General features: G+C 40.9%; 1 protein-coding gene across 1 annotated transcript in view; it reads left to right on the forward strand.

Annotated features, from left to right (window-relative positions):
- Positions 1-27035, forward strand: part of LOC127640618 (neuron navigator 2-like) — an 83599-nt gene that overhangs the window by 15556 nt on the left and 41008 nt on the right. The window contains exons 6-13 of the mRNA XM_052123322.1: positions 1223-1345; positions 14555-14684; positions 17412-17718; positions 18026-18722; positions 19085-19501; positions 19857-19922; positions 21306-21343; positions 22278-22442. Coding sequence (XP_051979282.1) covers positions 1223-1345; positions 14555-14684; positions 17412-17718; positions 18026-18722; positions 19085-19501; positions 19857-19922; positions 21306-21343; positions 22278-22442 — 1943 coding nt within the window. The remainder of the gene's footprint in view (positions 1-1222; positions 1346-14554; positions 14685-17411; positions 17719-18025; positions 18723-19084; positions 19502-19856; positions 19923-21305; positions 21344-22277; positions 22443-27035) is intronic.

Raw genomic sequence — 27035 nt, forward strand, 5'->3', positions numbered from 1 at the left:
TGAAGGTTTCATCTGTTAGTTAAGACTGTTACCCATTACTAGTTCTTCTGTTGATCTTTCACATTGTACATCCCACTTGCCCCCAAAAAACAATCAGAAAGCCCAAAGACTGAGCTGAGTGTCCTTAATGACCCTAGTCACAGTTCCTTCCTTGCATTGTTTTTAATTTATTACTAAAACTATATTTCATGCATCAGTATACAACATTTGGTTCTGCAAATTAAAGAGATAGTTCACCCAAAAATGAAAATTCTCTCACTATATACTTACCCTCATGCCGTCCCAGATGTGTGACATTGTTTTTCTTCTGCAGAACACAAATGAAGATTTTTAGAAGAGTATCTCACCTCAAATACTCCATACAATGCAAGGGAATGATGACCAAAACTTTAAAGCTCCAAAAAGCACATAAATGCAGAATTAAAGTAATCATTAAGACTCCAGTGGTTTAATACGTGTCTTTTGAAGCGATCCAATCGGTTTTGGGTAAGAACAGGCATAGATATAACTCCTTTTTCACGGTATATCTTGACATCAGCAGTCTGCTTGGAAATCCTTATTTCAAGCTCGATTACACTTCTAGCACTCTGCACATGTGTCAAGCACTAGGAAGTGTAATTGAGCTTGAAATCATGATAGTGCCTAGAGACCGCAATGACAACATGTACAGTGAAAAAAAGAGTTACATTTTGGTCTGTTCTCACCCAAAACCTGATTGGATAGCTTTTGTAGACATGGATTGTACCACTGGAGTCATATGGATTACTTTTATGCTGCCTTTATGTGCTTTTTGGAGCTTCAAAGTTTTGGTCATCATTCACTTGCATTGCACGGATCTACAGAGCTGAAATATTCTTCTAAAAATCTTCATTTGTGTTCTGCAGAAGAAAGAAAGTCATACATATCCGGGATGGATTGAGGGTGAGTTAATGATGAGAGAATTTTCATTTTTGGGTGAACTATCCCTTTAAGAAGCACTGCAGTGAATTTGAGCATTTACAGTCTGTATTTCAAATTGACTTATGTATCAAAGTGGATCATTGCCGCTATTAGTATATTATTTTAAATGATCAATTAATTTAATTCTGTGAACATAGGATTTCATTATTTTTGAGTGTTCTTAATTTTCTGTTTTAGTGTTACTTTAACATCTATTAAATTAATATGTATTGTATATAAAGCAAAGAGTTCATTCTCACTGTCTCTGCCTTTCTTCTGTCAGGTACATGACGGATGGCGGATTAAGTCTGTATACACGGCGGTTGAACCAGTTGCCGGATGGCATGGCAATGGTACGGGAAAGTTTACAGCGCAATGCCTCCACCGGACAGGGAGATGCAGACAGGTACATCCCTTCTCCTTTTCTTTCTTCTGATCACGATCAATACCAATGCCGCTACGTCACTGCTTGAAATATATAATGATACAAGTATTGGCTTCTTCACTGCACATTCATTTTATGAGCTTACTGTCACATTTGTGCAAAGAATGACTTGCTAGAAGTTGTTTTCTACTTAGTGTTCCTTGTTTTTGAGTAGCTTTTGTTGAAGCTTTCCTCATATGCACATGCTTGTAACTCATAAGAGCCATAGGTATGCATGTTCCAATCCAGACAACATCATGTCCTAATAACAGCATAGGTCTGGTTCCAGAAGTAAAAATCCCATTAATTTTCTCTATAGACAAAGTCACTTTTAACAATAACTTTTTGAACTCTGAGGTAGTTATGCTTATTTTGAAGTCATTAGTCTGCATTATTTCAAGTTTTTTTTTAATGTGTTTGATAGTTACGTTTGTTGTGCAAAACTACATTACCCATAATCCAGCAAAGACAGCTCCACCAATCAGAAAAATGTGGTCAAAAAGTGCGTCAAAAGAGCTCTGCAGCGACCTCCCATTCCCATGATGCAATGTAAATGTTGCAATTGATTTGTCAGATTTTCAAATATCTTTTTACTTTAAATCGCAATTTGTAATGTTGTGATTCATCTCAGAACACTGTAGTTTGGTTCAAGGCTCTCAACTCTTTTATATATTACTCCTTATGGAAAAAAATAAAATAAATAAATGAACAAACAAATACATTTTCTGAACCAATGTGGCTGAAAAAAGTGGACGGACACTGTTGTGATCTATTGCATCTCTCTCCCTATGTAATTATTAATTAATTTATTAATTAAATGTTTTTTAAGTAAATAAATTATTCAACAAATGTGCAGTGGATCAGTATCATTCACTCATATATATGTATATATGTGTATATTAAGGTCCTTCTCAGAGTTGCACTCATTTCACTCAGGGAAATCTTTTACTGGAGGAAGCTGTTGCTGATGGCATGCTTCATTAAAAAAGAAAAGAAAAAGAAATGCCTTCTATTGAGCTGAGATAGCACAAACAACTCACTTTCAAAAGAACGAAAACAACCTAAATCATGGCTTTGCCACCACAAGCCACTCCGCAGCAGATCTGGGCTATAGTCTGTGGGTGGAACCCCACCAAGTGGGCATGAATGCCCCCTTTAAAAAATCAGATTTAATTAGCATGTGTATTTATATGCATTTGAGTCATTTTGCTGGTGGAGGGACAGATCAGAGCATGAGCCTGATGAGATGTCACTCATAAGAATTAGATATTATGTCATATAGTCCTTCAACTAGAGGAGAAAGACAGATATAGTTTGTCATTTGTGAATATTTTCATTCTGCTATACAGTCCTACACATCAAAAGACAATTCAGTTGGTGAACACCACCACTTGACTGTTGCCCAAACAATATTCCGTTCTCATTTACATGCAGCTGTTACACTACATACAGAATTTAGTAGTACACACATTAGCCGTTGCTTACTGTACACAGTGTTTAACATACGCTAGGGTGCGTGATTTCCCAGTCGTTTTATTTTGCATATTTGACATCTTGACAGCAAAACAAATGAGAACAAAAAGTTCCACCCCTGCCTAATTTGAATTTCATGCTGTCCACCAGAGCAAATTTTGTGTCTCTGTATGGGACAATTTGCATGGATCTGTTAAAACAACAGAAATCCAGTTCTGAGACAATGTATAACCATATTATGTCTAGGCAGTTTTGTTGGGGATATAGGGTAGATATAGGGAGGGTTTACCTGCAGGTTTATAGATACCCCAGAACCACATACAAATTATACATGCTTCACCCTCAATGAAGCGTTGCCTGTTTGGACTTGACCGCAGGAAGAGCATACAGGGAATTTCCTTTCTGTCTTTCCCTCTCTTTATACCTCCCTTCCCTTGATTTTCTGTCATCCCATTCTGCCTGCCTGCATGGTACAAAAAGCAGGGCATATTGCATCTTCTTGATGAAATAGCTAGATTTGGTTTCTGTTGCCTGACATCCCCCCCGACCCCCCTCGAGTGCAGTCGAGGTGTTCTGCGTCAAAACAGTCAGATTTTCGTTTTTGATGATCCTTTTTCAGCTGCCTCACTCTTGACAAGCTATATGTTAGTGTACCTTTAAGACTTCTCATATGGTCATATGTATATATTCCCTGTAATGCTTGGCAAACCTCTTCATAATGGTTTAGTTATCACTGTTGTTCATCAGGATGGGCCATGTTGCTGATTAGAAGTAGACCGATATACAGGACTGTCTGGCGGGGTGAGCAAGAGACAGATAGTGGGTGTGGCATCAGGCCTCGGAGAGGCGTTGATTTAAAATAACAACAATAGACAAAGGGGAATAAAGTGTTCAAAGGGAAAAGTGTCCAAAACAAAGGGGAATCTGGCATCCTCATGGTGCATGAGGCTATGTGCAGGAAGGGTAGTGCAGACTGAGTGGGTAAGGCCAAGGTGCTCGTGGGTGGGGTCCAGCGGCTCCCCTTATAGGTTCCAAGGCCCTCTTAAGAGGCGGGCTGGCGATGATCCACGGGAGGGGCATGTCATTCTGTCACAATCGGTTTTACCGATTAATCGGTACAGATAGTTTCTTTTTGGAACTGTTATTGGCAAAGATCTATGCAGATTTTTTAATTATTATTATAATTTTCTCTCAGATAGAACAGCTTCATTTGGTTATTAATTAAATATAGAGCATTGTAACAGAGTCAAATTGCTGTGATTTCAAAATAAGAGTCTTAATAAGTAAGTGTATTCTTGTTTATATTTGAAATTTCCACTTTATGTACCAAATCTTCATTTTTAAAATTGTATTAGTTATTATTGGTATTTTGCACAAATAAAATTTAGATTGTATTAATTTTGGACTCCATAGAGGCTATGTCTGTGCCCATCAGAAATTATTAGCATTCTATAAATTAATTTGAAAAACTATTGGATGATTAATCAGTTATCTGCCTTTTCAACCACCTTAGTTACTGTATCAGCAAAATCCACTATCGGTCGACCTTTATTGCTGATTACAGAATATAGTTTGATAATATGTAAATATAGGCAGTCATATGTTAACATGCTCATGGTTGTGAAGTTAATACACATTTTTGCCATTTGGTTTCAAATAGAGCTGTCAAAATTAACACGTTAACGCAAGCGATTAATTTAAAACATTTAACGCTTAATTTTTCTTTATCACGATTTATGTATTTACCAATTTGACATTAGACTCTGACATTTCTTTCCTGCCACCAGTGTCACTACACTGACGAGTACACAACAAACCCAGATGGGACCTGTGAAAATGTGCATTTACATGAGTCGCTGTGACTGTCACACGACTGGAGTGAAGCAACCACGTCTCCCAGGCGCCATGTTGTGTCTTACAGGACAATTTGTATTATTGTAACAAGGATTAATTTACATGGGCTGTGCTAGCATTAAAAGCAAAACAGGGTGTTTTCTGCAAGCGCTTTTCATGTGGAGCTCAAAACAGCACAAATCATGTAAATGCAATTTAACGATTGCTGTAGCAAAGTGGATAGCTACGATTACTATTGTAGAGAACGAGGGTTTAAGAGATTTAATTCCCATCGCAATAAATATGCAAACTATGGGATCTAGTTCTTTCATTTAGTCAACCTCCCGTTTTGACGTTGGAAAACGTTTACTGTTACTTGAGTTGGTGCTATATTAGAACATTTCTATCTTTATACTGTTGAATACTGTGTTTGAACAATCTTAAAAAAACATTATTGTTACTTATTGTTTTCTGATTTGTGATTAATCACGATTAATCTAATTATTTTCACGTAATTAATCGCATATTTCAAAAGTGCTTAAATTTGATTATATAGTTATTTTCTTGTCAAGATGCATTTACTGTATTTCTGTTTATATATTAATCACCTGACAGCACTAGTTTAAAGGTGCAGTATGTAAGATTCAGAAACCCTTGTTATTAATGACACCTGTGGCCATTAAGTGAACTGCAGCCAGCTGCCTGTTGCTCACGCTCGTGCACACACTCCATAGGAAGCGAACGAGCATCGACCAAAACAATGAAGTAACGTACAAAGAGGCTGAACGTGATTCACAGACATCATGCTGATAGATGATGTAGCATAATTACAATTACACAGTTATGATTGTTTTAATACAAACTTTGAGACTGTATATTATATTTGACTAGGCAGCTTGCAATTGGATTTTCCCGGCAAAACCGACCCACTCCCTTTGTATGAAAATCAGTCTACAATTTTTCAGCTTTAATAGGCAAACTAGGAAGTCCGGGAAGGGCTCATTTTTTAAGTTGCGTTACAAGCCTTTCACACTTTGGCAAAAAAAGAAAGAAATGTACATATTGCACCTTTGAATAGTCTTTTGTGGACTGGGCAGTGAGTGTTGTGAATGTTTATCATTGAACTAATTTATTGGAGCAAGAAAAATCTCAAACCTTCTCTCTTTCTCTCTCTCTCTGTGATGACACCAAATGGAAATTAAAAATTTCACTTTTTGTTGACATCAGTTAATAAGTCAAGTAATTTATCTCTTTTGTTACACCACACATTCACTCTCACTACTCTCATTTTCCTCAGGATGAAATGCTATTATTCACAGCTCTGGTAATTAACTATGATTTTTATATAATATAATATAATATAATATAATATAATATATAATTAACTCAAATAAGTTTTTATTTTCTGAGAAGGGGAAGTATTACACAAGTCAGCAATTTATGTGGAAGGGTAAATAAAAGTGCACACATGTTGGAGTGAGAGAGGTTTAAGGTCAGAGCACTTCAGATGACCCCATTCTGACCTCTGGTCAACCTCTCTCTGTCTCTCTGTGCTCTCAAGAACACACCAAATGACTCGTGGACACGTTTTAGAGAGTGCTATGGTTCAATGTGAGTAGATTTGTGTGGGTGTGATGGTCTTGTAAGGGAACACGAAGTTGTGAGATTCTTGTTCCCTTTGTTTCTTTGGACCCTCCTTCTAGGGTTGTCATGATAGCATAATCATATCTTACGATACTATAACAGCTAAAGTATCATGATACCACACGATAGTGTGTGAATTCTTAACACAGTTTGTCATAGCAAAGGTGGTTCTTAGAAACTAGCCATTCCACTTGTTGCTCCGGAAGTGGTGAAAATAACTGATGGATGAATTGGGAGAGTGGTCAAATGGACTAACTTGTTACCTAATACATTCTTAGATTGACGTAAAAAATAAATACATAAATAAAAAAAAAAACATTGCCGTATCAAAACAGTTCAAACAGCAACGGCTTTAACTTTGTTCCATTTTTTCTGTGATTATTTGATTGTTGGTAAAATAAAGATATTGTAATGTTGAAAAGACTGTTTTGAGCAGCTGTTTCATTATAGACCTTTTTCACAGACTTTGAAGACACGTTTCTGCCTTATTTAGCAGTGTAAATCTAGCAAACATTTTTATATTTGTATTATTATTTTATTTGTATTTTTTTTATATTGAGTTTAAGTTTAAACACTCAATACATTAAAAAAAATAATATTACCACAGCTGCGAGGGGGTTGCGATTACAGTTGCTGAGAGCTGTATTTTTTTTCTTCTTCTGGGAAGTGATTCAGATATAATATTGGACTTTTTCTTTTGCTCTTGGAGCAAATAGGTAAGTGAAAATAATATTTGCTGTGATCTCCCATTCACTCCCATTCACCACTGTCAAAGTTCACCCTGCAATCATTTACTTCCGTGTTCCAAATCCCGGAGTGTGAAAAAAAGTCTATTACAACCGCTTCAGCCCCTCTCTCCTGGTAAACAGCAGCGCGAGTGCAGATAACACACACCGGTTTGATCACACGGATCAGGGACATGATCTAATCATTAGTGTGAACTTTCCGAAGTTACGACCACCATGCATTTGTTCTGGGAAAAAAAATTAAACAAGTGCAACATTCGATTTTTCAGAGAAACTGTAAATTTGTAAATGTTAAGATGAAGTATTTAGGTTAAATTAAGTGGCACTAACTCGTGTGTATTCTGCAGAAGCAGTGGGATGTGTCTGAAGCGGTTTAATAGAGTTGCTGGTGTTTCCGTCTTTGGCTTGAAATCTCTACCAACATTCACGGCAGATGGGTTTTCCCGGTCTCATCAGGCAAAACCCAAAATAAGTCCAAATCTCCCTATGTGAATTGTGTTGTCCCACTCTCCAAAATCCATATTATCCATTAGGAGACACGGCCTTCCAAATGATCACGCTGGGCTTTAGACGTGTGTGATTGAAGCATGGGAAAACCACTCATTGAAAAATAAACAATACCATATAAGGGGCAAATTCTAAACAACCTTTTGTGCTCTTAAAGGGCACCACTGGAAAATACTATATTTTTAATGTTATTGCAGATATACACTCACCTAAAGGATTATTAGGAACACCATACTAATACTGTGTTTGACCCCCTTTCGCCTTCAGAACTGCCTTAATTCTACGTGGCATTGATTCAACAAGGTGCTGAAAGCATTCTTTAGAAATGTTGGCCCATATTGATAGGATAGCATCTTGCAGTTGATGGAGATTTGTGGGATGCACATCCAGGGCACGAAGCTCCCGTTCCACCACATCCCAAAGATGCTCTATTGGGTTGAGATCTGTTGACTGTGGGGGCTATTTTAGTACAGTGAACTCATTGTCATGTTCAAGAAACCAATTTGAAATGATTCGAGCTTTGTGACATGGTGCATTATCCTGCTGGAAGTAGCTATCAGAGGATGGGTACATGGTGGCCATAAAGGGATGGACATGGTCAGAAACAATGCTCAGGTAGGCCGTGGCATTTAAACGATGCCCAATTGGCACTAAGGGGCCTAAAGTGTGCCAAGAAAACATCCCCCACACCATTACACCACCACCACCTGCCTGCACAGTGGTAACAAGGCATGATGGATCCATGTTCTCATTCTGTTTATGCCAAATTCTGACTCTACCATCTGAATGTCTCAACAGAAATCGAGACTCATCAGACCAGGCAACATTTTTCCAGTCTTCAACTGTCCAATTTTGGTGAGCTCTTGCAAATTGTAGCCTCTTTTCCTATTTGTAGTGGAGATGAGTGGTACCCGGTGGGGTCTTCTGCTGTTGTAGCCCATCCGCCTCAAGGTTGTGCGTGTTGTGGCTTCACAAATGCTTTGCTGCATACCTCGGTTGTAACGAGTGGTTATTTCAGGCAAAGTTGCTCTTCTATCAGCTTGAATCAGTCGGCCCATTCTCCTCTGACCTCTAGCATCAACAAGGCATTTTCGCCCACAGGAAAGCAGCAACATCCAGTTTTTCCTTTTTCACACCATTCTTTGTAAACCCTAGAAATGGTTGTGCGTGAAAATCCCAGTAACTGAGCAGATTGTGAAATACTCAGACCGGCCCGTCTGGCACCAACAACCATGCCAAGCTCAAAATTGCTTAAATCACCTTTCTTTCCCATTCTGACATTCAGTTTGGAGTTCAGGAGATTGTCTTGACCAGGATCACACCCCTAAATGCATTGAAGCAACTGCCATGTGATTGGGTGATTAGATAATTGGATTAATGAGAAATTGAACAGGTGTTCCTAATAATCCTTTAGGTGAGTGTAGATTCAAATGAATGTTTTAGCTAAAATAATAGCACCGCCAGTATTTTGAAGCTTAATTATCACGATACAGTATCACCGGTCTACCGTGCAACCCTACCTCCTTCTCACCACCCCTCTGTCTGAACTGTCTGCAGCTCACCTGTGCAGCCATGAGATACCCAGGTATAAAGGGCCTCCCATCTCTCTCATCTCTCTCTGAAGGTGTGTGTGTGTGTGTGTGTGTGTGTGTGTGTGTGTGCCGGACTATTTCTTGACAGACTATATATATATGATAGATATATATATATATATATATATATATATATATATATACACTGGTGACCGAATGTTTGGAATAATGCACAGATTTTGCTCTTATGGAAAGAAATTGGTACTTTTATTCACCAAAGTGGCATTCAACTGATCACAATATATAGTCATTTTTTTTTTATTTAGTTTTTAATTATTATTATTTGTTTATTTTTTTTAATGGTAAGTTTCTGCTTTTGCGATCTGACTCTTAATCAAAAAAAGAAAGAAATTTCTCTCTGGTCACATCTGTCAAGATTCCCAGTTCCCTGAGAAAACCTTTGCTTGCTTGAATAAACATGTAGCAATGAAAAACGGGAAGCTGCAATTTTACTGTGAGGTTTTAGGAAGTGGAAACTGGAAATGATTAGTTTAGTATAGTTTTTGTGCCAGTTTAGTACTGTTTTTTGGCTTTGGACCGATTCTGGCTCACACAGGTATAATTGTTGTATGTCAGTGCTTATACAGTATGCATGTTACCGGTTATTTTTAGAAATAGAAAAAAATAAATAGAGATGGTTGTAAAATACAGAGAAGATATATGCTGATAGAGCAAGATACATAATTTCAGATACGTTGAACAGATGGATCGGCCTCTTTGCTCTTCTCAATGTAAATTGATAAGCTGTAACCAAAAGCTTTGTTATGGGGAACTGCATCACTGATATTTTGTATATGTGTGAAGTCAAGTCATTTTTATTTGTATAGCACTTTTCACAACACACATCGTTTCAAAGCAGCTTTACAGGAAATCATGTATTAACCAAAAATGTAACTGTAATATCTATAAAGTCTTAGTCATCATTGTGTAGTTTAATTAAATATGATTGTAAATTTAGTACAGAAATTTAATAATAATTTTATTTATAACCCCTGTGAGCAAGCTGGAGGTGACTCTGGAAAGGAACACAAAACTCCATAAGATGTTGGTTAATGGAGAAAAATAACCTTGCGAGAAACCAGACTCACTGTGGGGGCCAGTTCCCCTCTGGCTAACATAATAAATATAGTGCCAATATTATTTGTTTATATGCAGTGCAAGTCATGGTTTTAAATTGGTAAATTAAGTAAGAGTTAAGGTCATAAAGCCCATAAGATTTTTTTTACTTTAACATTAATGACTTATGTCTTTGAAATCTGTCTTGGATTAACTGCAGAAGTTCACGTAGATGCATTGTCCTTTGTTAGATGGCTGATGAAGGCTTTTGTTGGCAATTCAATTATAGTCTATGTATTCCATTTCAAGAGTGTAGTCCATCAATAGACAAAGATGATGCAGGCAGAGATAAATGATGAGGTGCATCGCAGTTGAACCTGTAGGTCATTTCGGCGAGGTTCGGTGTGGTCCATCCTAATATCCTAAGATATCCTGTGGTCCTAAGAGAATATCGATAAAGGCTATTCCCTTGTGTGTGTTTATATGTTCAAAATCTCAGAGTCTGCACATTAAAGTATGAGGCAGACCTCATGACCAGGGACATGGAGAAATGCAAAACATCTCACATACAGAAATACATCTGATTCTTTCAGTCCATGATGAAAGGCAGTTGCTAAGGAGAGTTAGGCAGATGAGGGATTGTGTGACTGCTTGTGCATGTGTTTGAGGTGGGGGATGTGTTCCACTCCGTGTACAAAATTCAATACAAACTTTGTGTTGACTTAGGTGCTTGACTTAAGGTAGATTGAGAGGGGTAGCAATGTCGGATTCACGAATGAATCATTGTTTTGAGAGTTTTTTCAAAACTGATTTAGCAAAGTGTTCGTACAATAAAAACTTGACTGTATGAAACAACTTTGAGAGTAAAACTGTGAAGTGGGTTACATGATACAAATCATAAACAGCTACATTATTTTACTTATTTTCGAGGAGGTTGTAAAAATGTACCTAAAATTTGGGTCTCAAATAGTGTTTGTCCAAATGCTCTGGCTGTAATCATTGCAATGAAAGTGAATGGGGACAGGTGATACCAAGCTCCATAAAGAACAAAAAAGCATCATAAAAGTACGCCAAAAGACTTATGTAATGTATTCCAAGTCTTCTGAAGACATATGATAGTTTTGTGTTGTGCCAGATTAGCATCTATTAGAATACAAGAACCAATTATGTTTGATGTCATTGACATCCACCTGGTGCATTGCATCTGGAGGCATCATATTTGTACCTGTAGGTGAAAGAGATTTTAGAACAAGAAATGTTGTCTGTTACTCACACGAAGCTTTTGTATGGCTTCAGAAGACTTGCAATATAGAGCAGAAGTCATATGAACCACTTCTAAAACAGTGATAGCTGTCGTAAGCGTAAACAAACCAGTTTGCTAAAATAAATTGGATTTCCTAAAGTCTGAGGGCAAAAGAGACCAGATGATTAAATCAAATAGTTATTTATGCAATGAAGGAAAGGGGGAAGCTATAACCACAGTAGAAAGAATATAAAGACATGTATATCTGATCTTTTAGTGGTAATAGAGGGAGCTTTGTCATTCATGCACCGCAGAGCTGAGCATGGAAAGGTCTGGAATGCCCCAAACTGTTTTGGAACGTAATGGTCTTCTCAAAAGCTTGCCAGTCAAGCTACTCCACCCCACTCTCTCTCTCACACACACACACACACACACACACACACACACACACACACACACACACACACACACACACACACAGTTGTGTTTCCATGTTTTATGGGGACTTTCCATAGACATAATGGTTTTTATACTGTACAAACTTTATATTCTATCCCTTAAACCTAAACCTACCCCTAAACCTAACCCTCACAGAAAACTTTCTGCATTTTTACATTTTCAAAAAACATAATTTAGTAACATTTATAAGCTGTTTTCCTCATGGGGACCGACAAAATGTCCCCACAAGGTCAAAAATTTCAGGTTTTACTATCCTTATGGGGACATTTGGTCCCCACAAAGTGATAAATACACGCCACACACACACACACACACACACACACACACACACACACACACACACACACACACACACTTACACACTCACCTGGTTTAACCTCTGCTCCCTCCTTTCCTATATATACAGTGTATATATATATATATATATATATATATATTGGAAATATTAATTTCCAGTCACTGCCTCTGTCTAATCAAAAGGTAAAAATGTACATTCTGGAGTTAATGTGGTACTTAACTAGAGTTTCCTGAATAACCATCAACTATACACTTTAAATGATGGACTATGGTCACAGATCTGTGCATGCTGAGGTAACTGACGTCACCCAGCAGAATTCAGCAATGCCTTTTTTGTCGAGGATTTGGTTTTCAGGGAGAGACGCATGATGTGGTGACCGATGTGGAGGTGCTGTTTAAAGCCGGCTGGCTGGTTAGCCTGCTGGGTTGCTCAAGACAGTAATGGCACGGTAGCGAGCCAGAGAAAAGCCCTCATTCAAGCTTCACTCAAAACGCTGATCTCTAATTAGCATCTGAGACCCAATAGGGAGGTACTTGCGTGTGTATGTGTGTGAGAGAGAGAGCAAAAGAGAGATTGTGTTTTTGTTGGTATTTGTGTGCTATTTTTGGTTTCTTATCTCCATTATCACACACTTTTTGGTCTTTCTCACACTCTGTTTGTCCATGTGTCTGCACGTGTGAATGTCAAACTTCGCTCTGCTCATGGTCTATGACAACCCCAGCAAACAGCAGGGTTAAACGTCTTTCTCTAGGATCAGATTACCAGAGAAAAACTGAGATTTAGAAGGAGCGACAGAAGGCAGATGGTTGAGAGTATACATGGATTGCTGGGCAAGTTAAGGAAAAAGTGAAGAAACAAAGACAGAAATAAAGAGAGGTTTTTTTGTTGATACATTGAACAGATAAGATCATGAGGCATCTATTTCCTGAATTCAATCTACTCATTCCCACCTCAACTACTAGTATCCATGGCAGCCGCCGACATCGAGTCAGGTAGAGTGTGTTTTGTGCATTTACATTTAGTAAATAAATGTGTGTTGCTACTTACAGTAATGCTTGTATTTCAATACCCGATTTGCTAATCATTGTGGCAAAATATGTTCTAGATTTAGAGGCTGATCTTTTGATGCAAGTCTTCACCTTTTCGGTTAATAAGAGCTTTTGTGGACATCTGTTAAGATTTAGTCTGGGCAGACTTTTCTTCATTATCAAAGCCAATCCCTCTGGGGTTTATGGAGAGATCAGAGTCCTGTTCATAGACTTCACATTTCTACCTTCTACTTTTAAAATGTGTCTGCAGTTATGCCAAAGGAATACTACACGAAAGCCCTAACATTGAGCTGTAAATCTTTCTTTGAATGTACGAACAGGAAAGTGTGCTGTATTGTAAATGTAAACTTTTTTTATTTATTATTTCATACTCGCTCTACCTAGTTCAAACTTTTGTTTATTTTATAGAACCTCTATATGAATGACCAATTCATCCATGGAGTTTGTTTAGTGTTAGCTCTGTATCTTCTCTGTCCTCAGTTTGACAGATTGGGGTTAAAGTTCACAAAGGTCACTTGTACACTTGTGTCAATTACACCATTCATACTAGATGCACAGTATTAAAAGTCAATCTGTCTAAGCACTAAGTGTGTGCTTCATATAGCTCTGCTATAGTTAAAAGTCACTACTGGGGCCTGGGTAGCTCAGCGAGCATTGACACTGACTACCTCCCCTGGAGTCACAAGTTCGAATCCAGGGTGTGCTGAGTGACTCCAGCCAGGTCTCCTAAGCAAGCAAATTGGCCCGGGTGCTAGGGAGGGTAGAGTCACATGGGGTAACCTCCTCTTGGTCGCAATTAGTGGTTCTCGCTCTCAGTGGGGCGTGTGGTAATTTGTGCATGGATCACGGAGAGTAGCATGAGCCTCCACATGCTGGGAGTCTCTGCGGTGTCATGCACAATGAGCCACGTGATTGACTGTCTCAGAAGCGGAGATATACTTGTCCTCCGCAACCCGGATTTAAGTGAGTAACCGTGTCACCACAAGGACCTGCTAAGTAGTAGGAATTGGTCATTCAAAATTGGGAGAAAAGGGGATAAAAAAATACAAAAAGTCACTACGGTACTAATCCTCTTTTATTTAACACCAAAACTGGTAGTGCTTCTACATAAGTTCTGTTTCATGATGAACTTGAAATAAGTTCCATAATGTCTAATCTAGCTTTAAAATCTCTCTCTCTCTCTCTCTCTCTCTCTCTCTCTCTCTCTCTCTCTCTCTCTCTCTCTCTCTCTCTATATATATACTCTCTCTCTCTCTCTCTCTCTCTCTCTCTCTCTCTCTCTCTCTGTCAGTTGGGACGACAGTAGTTCAGTCAGCAGTGGAATCAGTGATGCCATTGATACTGATGACATCAACACCAGCTCATCCATCAGTTCTTACGCCAACACTCCTGCTGCGCCCCGTAAGGCCCTGAATGGACAGGTGAGGACCCATTCACATACACACATTAAAGGGGTCATATAATGCCATTTTTGTACATGTTAATATGAATCTTTAGGGTCTAAATGAAAACTTTGTAATATACTTTTATTAAAAATTCTCATTAGTATTTTAAGAAAACACTCATTTTACCTGCTCAAAAACAGTTCTGTTTTCAGCACGCTGTTTCAGAGCATATGACTTTAAATGATAATGAGCTTTGGTCACCCCGCCCCTCCGTTCTGGAGTTATTCTCCGTATATCTGTTTTTTTGACATTACTTCTTAATCAGTAACATACAAGTAAACCAGGTGTAACTTAGTGTTACCATGTTAACTGTAACACCTGCGTACACAGTTTTTAATAACACAATAACCATAACGCGTTGTTCATTATAAACATGGGATTATGAATTATATTGAGAACGTCGTAACGTTATGGAAAACATGCCGTAATGTACCCTGAGTGTAAACATTAGCCACATTCATTGTGAAGCGTGCAAGCGATTTGCAAAGATTAATATAAAGGTTAATAAAACGTTACACTTACTTCTTCTGGAGGTGCAGTTGGTACCGAATCTTTTTTCAGCAGCAGCTTCTTAGCAAAACCAGCTTCATACTGACCCTCGTTTATAAAGCAGTCTGGTGAAAAATGATTCGCGCAAACATGAACGCATTGACGTTGCTCATGGGGAATATTCCCATCGTAAACAAAACTCAGCCACTGCGTCTTCAGCGGTTCAGATTTAGGAACATCAAAATGACTGCTGTGTTCGTTATTACACCGAAGAACAGGACACCACAATCGCTTAGGCGCCATTCTGCTCCAGTGTATCAACAATGATGACGGACTATGATTGACAGCTCGCTCACGAGCGAGGGTGGGTCTGTGTTGAAACACTGCTGTCAATCAACAATCCTGGGAGGGGCGTCCGACCGTGTGACGTCACACGGTCGAACGGCTCGATTTGAGGCAGGGGAAAATATATAAGGAGATTAAAACTAAAACACTGGATGGATTTTTATCATAATAGGATGGTTGTGTACAGGCACAGCCAACACACATTTCAGTACAATCAACTTGAAAAAGTGCATGTACCATTATATGACCCCTTTAACACATTTATGAAACCTATGTGTGAAACACCTTACTTTGTCAGCTGAATTATCTGTTAATCTTCATAAAAGTCTAGCCTGATCTTATGAAGATTATGTGACCGTTGCAACATTTTTGCAAAACAAAATTATGTTTACACAGTTTCCCAGTGAAATGTCCAGCGGGGGGTGCCAAAAGTGAGTGAAATGGTGTCGCAATCAGCCAAGGTTTTTTAACCTAAACCTAACCGATAGTGTTTTAAAAGCAAATGAGAGTTAAACAAAACAGACATCCTTACCCTAAACCAACACCTAAAGCTAACTGATGTGTCCTAAACGCAAATGCGACACGAAAAGCACATTTTCTGAAGCAATAAAATGCACAGTTGTTGTAGCACGTCTAGTCTTAGTTTCACAGGAAATTGTGGCGAAACGTAGAACACAGCACATAAAACTCAGTTTGCGAAAATATCGTTACAGTAACGTTCATTCTACAGTATGAGACTAGTTTGCAGAAATTTTGAATAACCTTTTAAACTGTTGTTTCTGTCATGGCTAAACCTGATTTTGCTCTACTGGTTCTAGAAGACTTGTGTTTGTCATTTACACCGGCTTTCATACCTTGATGTCTGCTTGTTCAGTCGTATTATATACCCATCTGAATATAGATCAAATAAAAAATGTATTTCCAAAATGATGATATAGATCAAGTCTAGATTGTAGAAAATGGAGAGGTTAAAGGTTGCACACCTCATCATTTTACAGGTTTTATAATTTTATATCGATACCATAAATCTATGGAGCGCCGCTGGTCCATTAGATGACTCTTAATTTGGGTGTTTTGAAGAGGAGGAGGAATTGTTTTCATTATGTGCCATTTAGCTTTTCTTGCTCAGCTACGGATTATACACAAAGAGATCCAGTTAACTGTCTGTCCACCCCCTTTGCTCTGCTCCTTGATCCCCCGTCTCTGTCTGTTTACTTGAACCCAACTCTCACATTTCCTGAGAAGCATATAGCTGCAGGCAAATCTCCAAAAAGGACCGGGAGCTTCAAACCACCTGCAAAAGTATAAAGAGCCCCTAACCCTAAACATTTGTGGATGTGTCACCACTTTTGGAGTTGGCCCGACCCCCTTTTGGAGTAACCCTGCCCTGTTCTGGAGTAACTCTGCCCTCTTCGGGAGAGTCCGCCCCCATTTGGAGCCTGCAGCTATACCTACTTGCATTTCCCTCCTAAGATATTAATTAAGTGCTAAATAGGTGCTATTGATCCCATAGAAACTTATGTAAATATTTGAACCAAAGTATTTGACATGCCATTCAGAGTAATTACAATAAAACAGTGGAACAAATAAAACTATAAGCAGCTTTAAACTAATAGGTTTGTCTCAGGCTTCGGTTTCCCTTCTTCTGGTCTTCTTCTGCTTAAAATGATGTACTCTCACATGAGATGAGTCATGCTGTTTAATTTTATCTGAAGCCGGGCTGCGCACTCTTATTGCAACATAACATTATATATATATATATATATATATATATATATATATATATATATATTATATAAAGCCTGCCTCATTCCCTAATGTTGGTACTTAACATTGCCTATTTAAAACTGATTTTTTTTGTTTTTGTAGCCTCGGACAGATGCCGAGAAGCACTCAGCAGCAGAATGCATCTCCGCCTGGTCTGGTGATGAGCTAAAAAAGTCAGATGCGGGCTTTGACTGCGGGGTTAAAATGGAAGGGGGTCTAAAATGGCGGAGGAACCCTTCGGATGTATCGGAGGAATCGGATAAGAGCAGCTCAGGGAGGAAAACTGCACCCATCACTCAGACCGGCTCCTGGAGGAGGGGTATGAGCGCGCAGGTGGGCGTGACCACACCGCGGACGAAAAGCACAACCGTGACCACGGGATCCGCCATGATTAAGACACAAGGGACGGGTAGGTGTTCTCTTTCACTGAGCAGACCTAAAATGTTTTCAGCCTTCATAACTAGGAGTTTTTCTGTATTGATTTTGTGTGTGTGTATAATGTTATGAATGACCAGCATTCCAATTCTGTGGAAATCTGTGGCCTAAGTGTTGTGTGGGCCTGTTCATAACTAGTCATCAATATTTTTTGGAAAGAAACTTCCAAGAGTTCAAGAAAGTTTGAAATCCCACGCTTAATCCCACCCAGAGAGCAGACTTTATCTGCAAGTTTTACACAATATCAACTCTCCCTGCCATGATGTTCTTCTGTCCAGTAGGTAAAACAGATGATGCAAAGGTCTCCGAAAAAGGCCGTATGTCTCCTTGTTCCAACGTCGTCCAGCATTCGTCCTCCGATGCCGGTCGTAGCAGCGGAGACGAAGCCAAGAAAACACCCGCAGGCAGAGTCCCTACCAGCACATTTGGATTCAAGAAGCCCAACGGTGTCCACGGACCTGCTACTATAGTAGCCACCTCTAGCATCACGCTGGTGACAGCGAGTGGCGCCACCATAACTAGCGGTTCAGCCACCTTGGGCAAGATTCCCAAGTCCTCCGCCCTGCTTGTGGGGGGAAGAGGGTCATTAAAGGGGGCTGTGGATGGTTTGTTGCCCCCTCAAGATGATGGCTACCTGTCCCCCAATTCTCGCTCCACACTGCAGTATCGCAGTCTACCTCGTCCCGCCCGCTCTGGAGCTGCGGCCCGTAATGGAAATCGTTCATCTACAAGCAGCATCGAGTCAAGCCTGAGCACTCGAACAGTCGCCCTCACTGCCAATAAGCCAAGAGACTCCACCCCTAAAACCAACGGGCATGCAGTCCAAGCCAATCAGACGGACAAGGAGAAGGGAGTGGTCTCTGAAGTGGACAACCTGAGAGTCAGTTCGATTGTTTCAGGTGGAGGAGCGGCAACTATTCCACAGACAGCGAGACAGGGAAGCAAGTATGCAGAGGTGTCGTCGCCAACATTGCGAAGGTACGCATCAAACAAGCATTTCCAATTCTGATTTTTTTTTATTTAAATACTTAAATTTACTTTTATGGTGGCTTTATGTGATTCAAAGTTCTGGTCACCATCCACATGCATTGTGAGGACCTACAGAGCTGAGCTATTCTTCTAAAAATCCATTTTACTTGCATTTTTTTTTTTTTACCATACTTTAAGAACCTCCATTTGTACCTTTCTTTGAGGACCCTCATTCTCTCCTTGTCTTTTAAAAAAGAACACTTGACTAGTCTTTACTCTAACTACCTATGCATGACTTTACATGATCTGTTTTGCTATGGCTTTCTAATTTACTGAATGCTGGCTTTTCTCGTATCTTTTTTGTCTTTCAGACTTTTTGGAGGCAAGGCTGCCAAGCAAGCTCCAGTCACCACCGCAGAGAGCATGAAAAACTCAGTGGTCATCTCCAACCCCCACGCTACCCTGGGTCACACCCAGTCCTCTGGTGGGCCCTTGGACACCCCCTCCACGATACCAGGCAGTGGCGCCAGCAGTCCCCTGTACGGGGGTCGTGGAGCCAGCATAGGTGGCAGCGAACAAGCTTCAAGCCCTGGTTCAGTGTACTCTACGGGCACTGGGACCTGGGGAACTACCATCAGCAGCTCTTCTGCCCTTGGATACCCCTCCGTCAGTAGCATGCATACCAGCAGCGAGTCCATTGATATGTCGGTAGGCAGCGGGCATCATCGTGACGATGCCCACACACCACTGATAAGAACGGGGAGTGCTAAGACGGGCATGTCAGAGAGGTGAGTTTGGGAAAGATTGCAGTAAAGAGCAATTTAAGTAGGGTTAAATTACAATCAGTATTCTGATTCTGATTACGATTCAGATTCTGATTGAGAAATCTGATTCAGCTTGTACTAAGTCAGTTGGTGTTTGTTTAAACACCTCAGGGACTTTTGGGTAGACTTTACAATGAAATAATCATCACTCTAGCACAGTCCTCAGAATAACTTACTTGATGTGGTACTTGTGTAATTGTTGGCTGGTGTGGAAAATTTTGGGCTCTCTCTGGATTTTACATTTTTAATAATACTATTTCCATTTATTCTCCAATGCTCTCTTTTCTTTCAAACCCTGTCCTCTCTCATGTTCCCTTAGTCCCCTCTCTTCTCCCTCTGCGAGTCCTAAATTTAGCCGTAACACATTGCCACGGAAGCAAGACAGGTAAAGCATCTGATAGCTTTTGAGTCTGCCTCTGCTGCTTTTCAAGACTGACATAGCTTTGAGTGTTTGTTTTATTTGCGCAATTGTATAATTTGAAAGACCCCACGAAATAAAAATTGGAGTTTTGTAGCATTTAGTCTATTTCCATCAGCTTTCACATTAAATTATAAATACCACCTGCCTCTGACTAGCAATCTTCAGTTGAACTTCATGTCTTTTCACAAACAACAATTCATGTCGAAAGCATCTCCGTTGTTTTTATCCAAAGTTAAATCTCCTTTCTGGTAAGTTCACCCAGAAAGGAAAGTTCTCCCATCATTTTCTCATCCTCATGCCATCCCAGATATGTATGACTTACTTTCTTGTGATGAACACAAATTAAGATTTTAGAAGAATATTTCAGTTATGAAGGTCCATACAATGCAAAGTCAACAGGGCCCACATTTTTTAAGTTCCACTAAGCACATAAAAGTAGCATAAAATTAATCCAGAAGACTCCAGTGGTTTAATCCATGTCTTCAGAAGCTATAAAATAGGTGTGGGTGAGAATCAGATCAATATTTAAGTCTCAATAATTAAGTCACCCTGCCCAGTAGGTGGTGATATGCATGAAGAATAAAAATCACCAAAAACAAAAGATGGATATGAAAGTGAAAGTGGAGATTTATAGTAAAAAATGACTTAAGTATTTAGCTTTTTCTCACTCACACCTATCATATCACTTTTGAAGACATGGATTTAACCGCTGGAGTCGTATGGATTACTTTTATGCTGACTTTTTTTGCTTTCTGAGCTTCAACGTTTTGGACCCTGTTGACTTGAATTGTATGGACCTACAGAGTTGAGATATTCTTCTAAAAATCTTCATTTGTGTTCTTCTGAAGAAAGAAAGTCATACACATCGGGGATGGCATGGGGTAAGTAAACATTTTCGGCGAACAATCCCTTTAAGTGTTTTGCTATTAGCAATTTAAGACTATTTGATCTATTTTTTATTTATTTTTTTAGATATACAATTTAGGATGTATTTGACCCCAGTTTCCTGTTTCAATAGGAAATGCGTCAACAGAGTAAAGCAAACTGCGCTTGTCCTGCCATTTCATGGGGTCTTTTTTGTTTTAAAGGTTTTGTTACTCTAGCAGCCCCTAGTGGTTAAATCCATCCTTCCTTTATGGATCAAATCCAGAGTTCTGATTACATACACGGTCTGTGTACAAAAAGATGCCTTATGATTAATGTCATAGAATAGATTGAAGGATAATCACCTTTAGTTTAATTGGGTTAAGGCAAATTGGGTAAAGTCTGGAAAACCAAGCCCTCATGATTGAGTAAGTTCTACATGTTCCTCTCCTCCTTCGCTGTTACTTTTCATCCATCTCTCAGCGATTCAGGCAGCAATAGAAACACTCTGCCCAAGACGGGCTCAAGTACAGGTGCATTGTTGGAATACGCACATACTGTTAACTGCAATGAACAACACTTGCACTCTTTCTATCTCCTGTCTCTCTCTGTCTTTCTGTGCACATGCATTCCATGTTTTAAACTACAGTGTGTGCACATATGTGGCTACAGATTTAATTTTGAGCACTGTTTTCTGTTGCACTCGTGGACGCATGGCACTTGTCACTTTTCATGCAAAGTTTCTAGCACATTATGGAGTATGTAATCCAAATTTGCTGCTTTTTGTATTTTTTGTATTTATCACAGTTTTAGTTAATTTATCTATCTGAGATTTGTGAGCTTTTTTGAATTGCCAGCAAAATTGCAGGTTATTTTAATGGTGAAGAATTTGGCACATTTGAGATATTTTTTGAATTTGTCACATTTTCATGTTGTATGTAGGAAATGTTTGTGAAAGCCAAATATGTAAATATAGTAATAGAAAAGTGGTACAGTGTACTAGATAGACAGACAGACAGACAGACAGACAGACAGACAGACAGACAGACAGACAGACAGACAGACAGATAGATAGATAGATGGATGGATGGATGGATGGATGGGTGGGTGGAAGATAGATGGATGGATGGATGGAAGATAGATAGATAGATAGATAGATAGATAGATGGATGGATGGATGGATGGATGGATGGATGATAGATAGATAGATAGATAGATAGATAGATAGATAGATAGATAGATAGATAGATAGATAGATAGATAGATAGATAGATAGATAGATAGATAGATAGATTGATTGATTTTTGTTTGATTCAATTTATAAAATGCAATTATTTCTTAGTTTTATTTAATTTAAGAAATGCAATATCACTTTTTATGGTCCGGTTTTACATCTGAGTGTTTGTGATGTCATCATGACATTTAAATGCAGGTATCTGATTGGGTGGTGATCTTGTTGCAGGTACGGCCCCTCACATCAGCTCCGTCAGGAAGAGGCACGTGATTGGCTGCGCTCACATTCTGCAGGCGGATTGCAGGATTCGGCCAGTAACTCTCCCTTCTCCACTGGTTCCAGTCTGACGTCACCCTCCGGGACACGTTTTAACTTTGCACAACTTGGTAAATACATATTTGCATACATGTTATAGGTACTGGTATAGATATACGGTGAAACACTTTTGTCAAAAGTCTGCTACATGTAGGGTGTGAACAGGTCAGGTTTGGGGAAGGTACAATTAATATTACTGATCGAAATCAATGATTAATCGTACAGTGTGACCCGAACACCCACTACATGTAAAAACGCCCCAAAACCTTAAAAGGAGGGCTTATATAGTCCAAGAGTCTGCTTCAAAAATATATAGATAATTAAACACAACGAATTATATTTAATTAGGAATATATATTCTATGCAGACAGGCTATATTAATTTTAATAACCCCGTAATGGAATTGACCCGTAGGCTACCAAGAACCAGTCAGTTCGTCCACCGAACCACTTTATTCGGTACTCTGATCAATTCTCCAGAGGGGTTATTCCTAGTTATAAGCCTACTCATCAAAAGCACGTTAACTTACTTTGATAATATCAGCTCAGTAGCTTAAAATCGCACATTAAAGAGGCTTTATTCTGTAACCAACACACACAGACAACTACGCGTATAATTGAGTTTAATACAAGGCACTCTGATATATCAGTGCAATTGACAAACATACATATAACACAGAATAAGCATAAAATAAACGAAATAAATGCAGTAAGGGAAAGTGAAGAATTATTGGAGGTATGGCAAACTTATTACAACAATTAACCCTTTAAGAGCCAGCAACTGGAATTACACACTTTAACGCGTTGGAATTTCAGGTGAAATCATACTTGCACACTAGACCTTTTGTGTTGCTTGAGCGAGACTGCGTGTCCTCGTGGCGCTCTTGAGACAGAGGACTTCGTGCGGTGTTTCCAGAGCGTGGAGTTGAATAGTTGACGAGTGTTCCAAGGAGTTGCAGAAGATCGGGAGAAGAAGTGAAGTTGGGAGTTGGGTTGAAGAGCTGCAAGAAGAAGAGAGTAAGAGAGACAAGGCCGTAGCCTGGCACAAGCTTGGGAGTCCTTGAGGAAGAGTTTCAAGAGAAGAGAGCGAGTCAATGCTGGATCTGACCTTTAAAGTAGGGAGGTCACGCCTCCTGTGAGAGAAGTGACCCAATGAGGCCCCTCCGCTTTGGGCGCGAATTTGCTCCCTTTGTCTGGTCAAAGCTCATTTGCATACTTCATGATTTAGTCAGACCTTCGCTTTGAACAACTCAAAAGATGATAAAAACTAACAGAACACAGTTCTAAGGTTATCTTATATGTATATTCCGTTAGGACACATCGTAAGGTTTAATTTGATACCAAGAAAAATGTGTTTGGTATCACTTAAAAGGAATATACACCCTTGGGCTGTTAAATATGAAACCTCAGGGTTTAAAACTACACACATGTTAAACCATTCTACTAGTTTTGATCTAACACCAAAATGCACAGCACACAGGGATTAAAACACTTTTCATTACAAATAAGCCCTTTTAGGCTTTATGGGAAAGGCACACACATTTCTAATTCAAAGTTCCACATGGTTTTTCCTCACATGGTCACACGAGGATGTCACATGTGTGTGTGTGGGGGGCATCACGAGGATCCTCTGTCAATAGTTGGATTGTCTCTCTGACAAAAGTTCCTCATACTAACACAGACCATTTCCGTGATTTTACAGAGGCTCTTTTGTCTCCAAAATAGCCGAGTCCATGATTCTCCATTCATTGATTCCTCCAGACGCTACAGTCCCCTTTTTCGTCAGGTGACGTCCCTGTCGGAGACATCATCGGATCGACAATCATCACAATGGCGGATGGCAGGTGAATCATGAGGGTGTTGTAGTAGGTGGTTATTCAGACGGAGGGCTCAATTCGATGAGGTTCAGAGTGGTCTCTGTTGTGGTACCCTCTTTCCGGGGTTCCGTCGGAAACCTACGGACATGGCTTTCGTGAGCTTGGCTGTGGATGTTTGCATCTCGCTGAGCCTCCTGTACAGGATGAAGGCCAGGCCTAGTGTCAGGAGGTGGCTGATTCCCACAGAGATGCACAGCGCAGTGTCCGCTGCGGTCCAGGCTCGGACAACCGGTGAGGTGGTCAAGATGGGCATTCGAGACAATGCTTGGAGGGCTGTGTCGATCGGAGCAATGTCGATTAACTGGGAGCCCTCTCTTTCGATCCATAGTTCCAGTTCTGGATCTAGGGTGAGGTTTTGATTCTGGAAAAAGATGGGATTTCCAGTTCTGTTTCAGTACTCTTCACCTGGGAGATGGTATAGTGCCAGGTCGTCGAGGTGGAGGATGGCACCTTTCGGACTTGAATCCACATGCTCTGGTTGGGCAAGGTGAGACGGGTGGCGGTGTCATGCTGGTCGTAGGTGAGTGTCGCTGCGCGCACAGGAGTGTTAACGAGCCACCTGTCGCCTACGATCTCGGCTTGTGTCTCGGTGACTTGAGTGCGAGGCTTGGCATCGGGCGGGCAGCGGGTATCGCTGCCCAGGTGTTGCAGCCCGCAGATTCCGTCAGTGTTGTCTCTGAGGAAGGGTTTGCTGGGGCAGAGGTAGTGAATGTCTTTGGTCAACGTGCACATGTGCAGATTTGGGGCCAGGTACAGCCGTGGGTCGCTGTCGTGGTAGGCCACCACGCCTGGGGTGTGGATCTTTATGTGTGTGTTACTTTTCCAAAACCCGATGTTGACAATGTCCTTGAGTCGGTAGATTTGGCTTGACTCTATGATGGGTAGGTTCAGGAGAAAACCCACTTCCCTCTGCTCGGGCTCGACGTAGAGTGGGATGGCGCTACCCAGAGAGTAGGCAAGGTGTAGTTGTAACGGGTCAGTCGTTGTGGTGATGGCGGAAGCCAGCACGGTTTGTACAAGGCTTAAGGGTATCAGGTACGGTGGAATTCTACCCATGGCTAGGCTGTCAATGGAGGAGCTCACCTCCCGCAGCATGTCTGTCATCAGGGCTGTGACAAGCTGCGTTTGAGCCGAAGTCGTTCTGGAAGACGTTGAACAGCTGTTTCATGGAGCTCACTGTCTGGTTCAGCAGAACGCTGTGGGTGTTAAGAATTACCACAGTTCCTCTCAAGGTCTTGCCGATGGTCTGCAGGGATGCACTTTGTGTGGTGAGTTGCTCTTTTAGCTGTGGTATCTCAGTCTGAATTTCGCCACATGCCGCCTCACGGTGGCTAGGTTCACTGCGCTGACACTAGACATACCAATGTTAAACAGAGTTCCGACGGCAGCGGCAGCTCCGAGCAAAGCTCCCAGGAACCGCTTGGAGCGGTGGTTGTGTCCACCTAACTCCGCTTGTGTGACAGTCATTTTCTCAAGTTGGTTGAGCATGTGCGTGACATCGGCCTCAGCGTGAGCGAGGGAGTCCTCGGTCCATCGGGCACCTGCCCAGCTGTATTGGGCTACCGCTGGGGTAGTGGGCCCGGTAGACGCTGCGGGGGTCGAGTCGAACGTACACTTTCTGGGTGTGGGTCCGGCAGTTGGTGATCAGGAGTCCCGTTGTTCCCTCAGGACGATGCCTGATGCCGACCGGTGAGATGATGTCCGACTGCGGTTGACTTCTGGTTGGCTGGAGGCACAGGATGGCGAACCACAGCAGCATCCTAGTAAGGGCAAAAGGGATAGAGACAAGGGGGTCAGCGAGGGTCGCCCTTGGTAGTGCAGGACGGTCTTTCGACTCCTAGGATGGAAATCAGGTTAGTTTGCATTGGCCCCTCCCCGCTTTTCCCTGTCAGCCGTATGTCGCTTTATTTGATTACGGTGGACCCATTTGAGAACCGGCTCTTTCTGTCTCCGGTTTAGTTGGATCCGCACGCCACCGGGAGAGTTTGTCAATGATCTCATGGGGTCCTGTCCAGTGGGGCAGTAGTTTCTTTGACAGCCGATGGGAGGCTGTGCGGGATGGCTGAATGAAGTTATAATACCAGACCCTGTCGCCCACGCCCAGTTCTTGGTGCGACGCTTTTTGATCATAGTATGCTTTCTGTCCTTCGGCACTCTTTTGAAGCTGTTGTTGTGCAAAAGCAAATGTTGCTTTCAGGTGCCGTGTAGCTCGTCGAGGTACTGGTGAGTGGTGCAGGCTGTGACGAGGCTGGAGTCTCCTGGCTGATACAGCAGATGCAGTGGCAGTGTCATCTGCCGCCCAGTCATTAGTTCGAAGGGAGACACGTGAGTCGAAGTTCTGTGGGGTGGCTCTGAGAGCCATTAGCACCAGCGGAGTTTTACATCCCAGTCCTTCTGGTTGGCAGACACATACTTCTTCAACATACTGACCACGGTTCGGTTCGATCGTTCCACTTGTCCAGATGAGATTGGATGATGACTGACGTGTAGTTGAACTTGGACTCCCAGGAGTTTCCAGATCTGTTGCATAATCTCAGCCGTAAAGTGAGTGCCTCTGTCTGAGTTGACTCTCAGGGGCAGTCCGAACCTGGAGAAGATGTGGTTCATCAGGAGGCATGCCGTGGTCTGGGCAGTGTCGTTGGGTGCTGGAAGACACTCTACCCACTTTGTGAACTGGCACACGCACTGTGAGGAAGTATTTGTTGCCCCTCGTCGACCTGGGCAGAGGTCCTACCCAGTCGATTTGGAGGTCTGACCATGGGAATGTGACTCTCCTGTGTTGCAGTGG

Source organism: Xyrauchen texanus, chromosome 1 (assembly GCF_025860055.1).
Source record: "Xyrauchen texanus isolate HMW12.3.18 chromosome 1, RBS_HiC_50CHRs, whole genome shotgun sequence".
NCBI lineage: Eukaryota > Metazoa > Chordata > Actinopteri > Cypriniformes > Catostomidae > Xyrauchen > Xyrauchen texanus.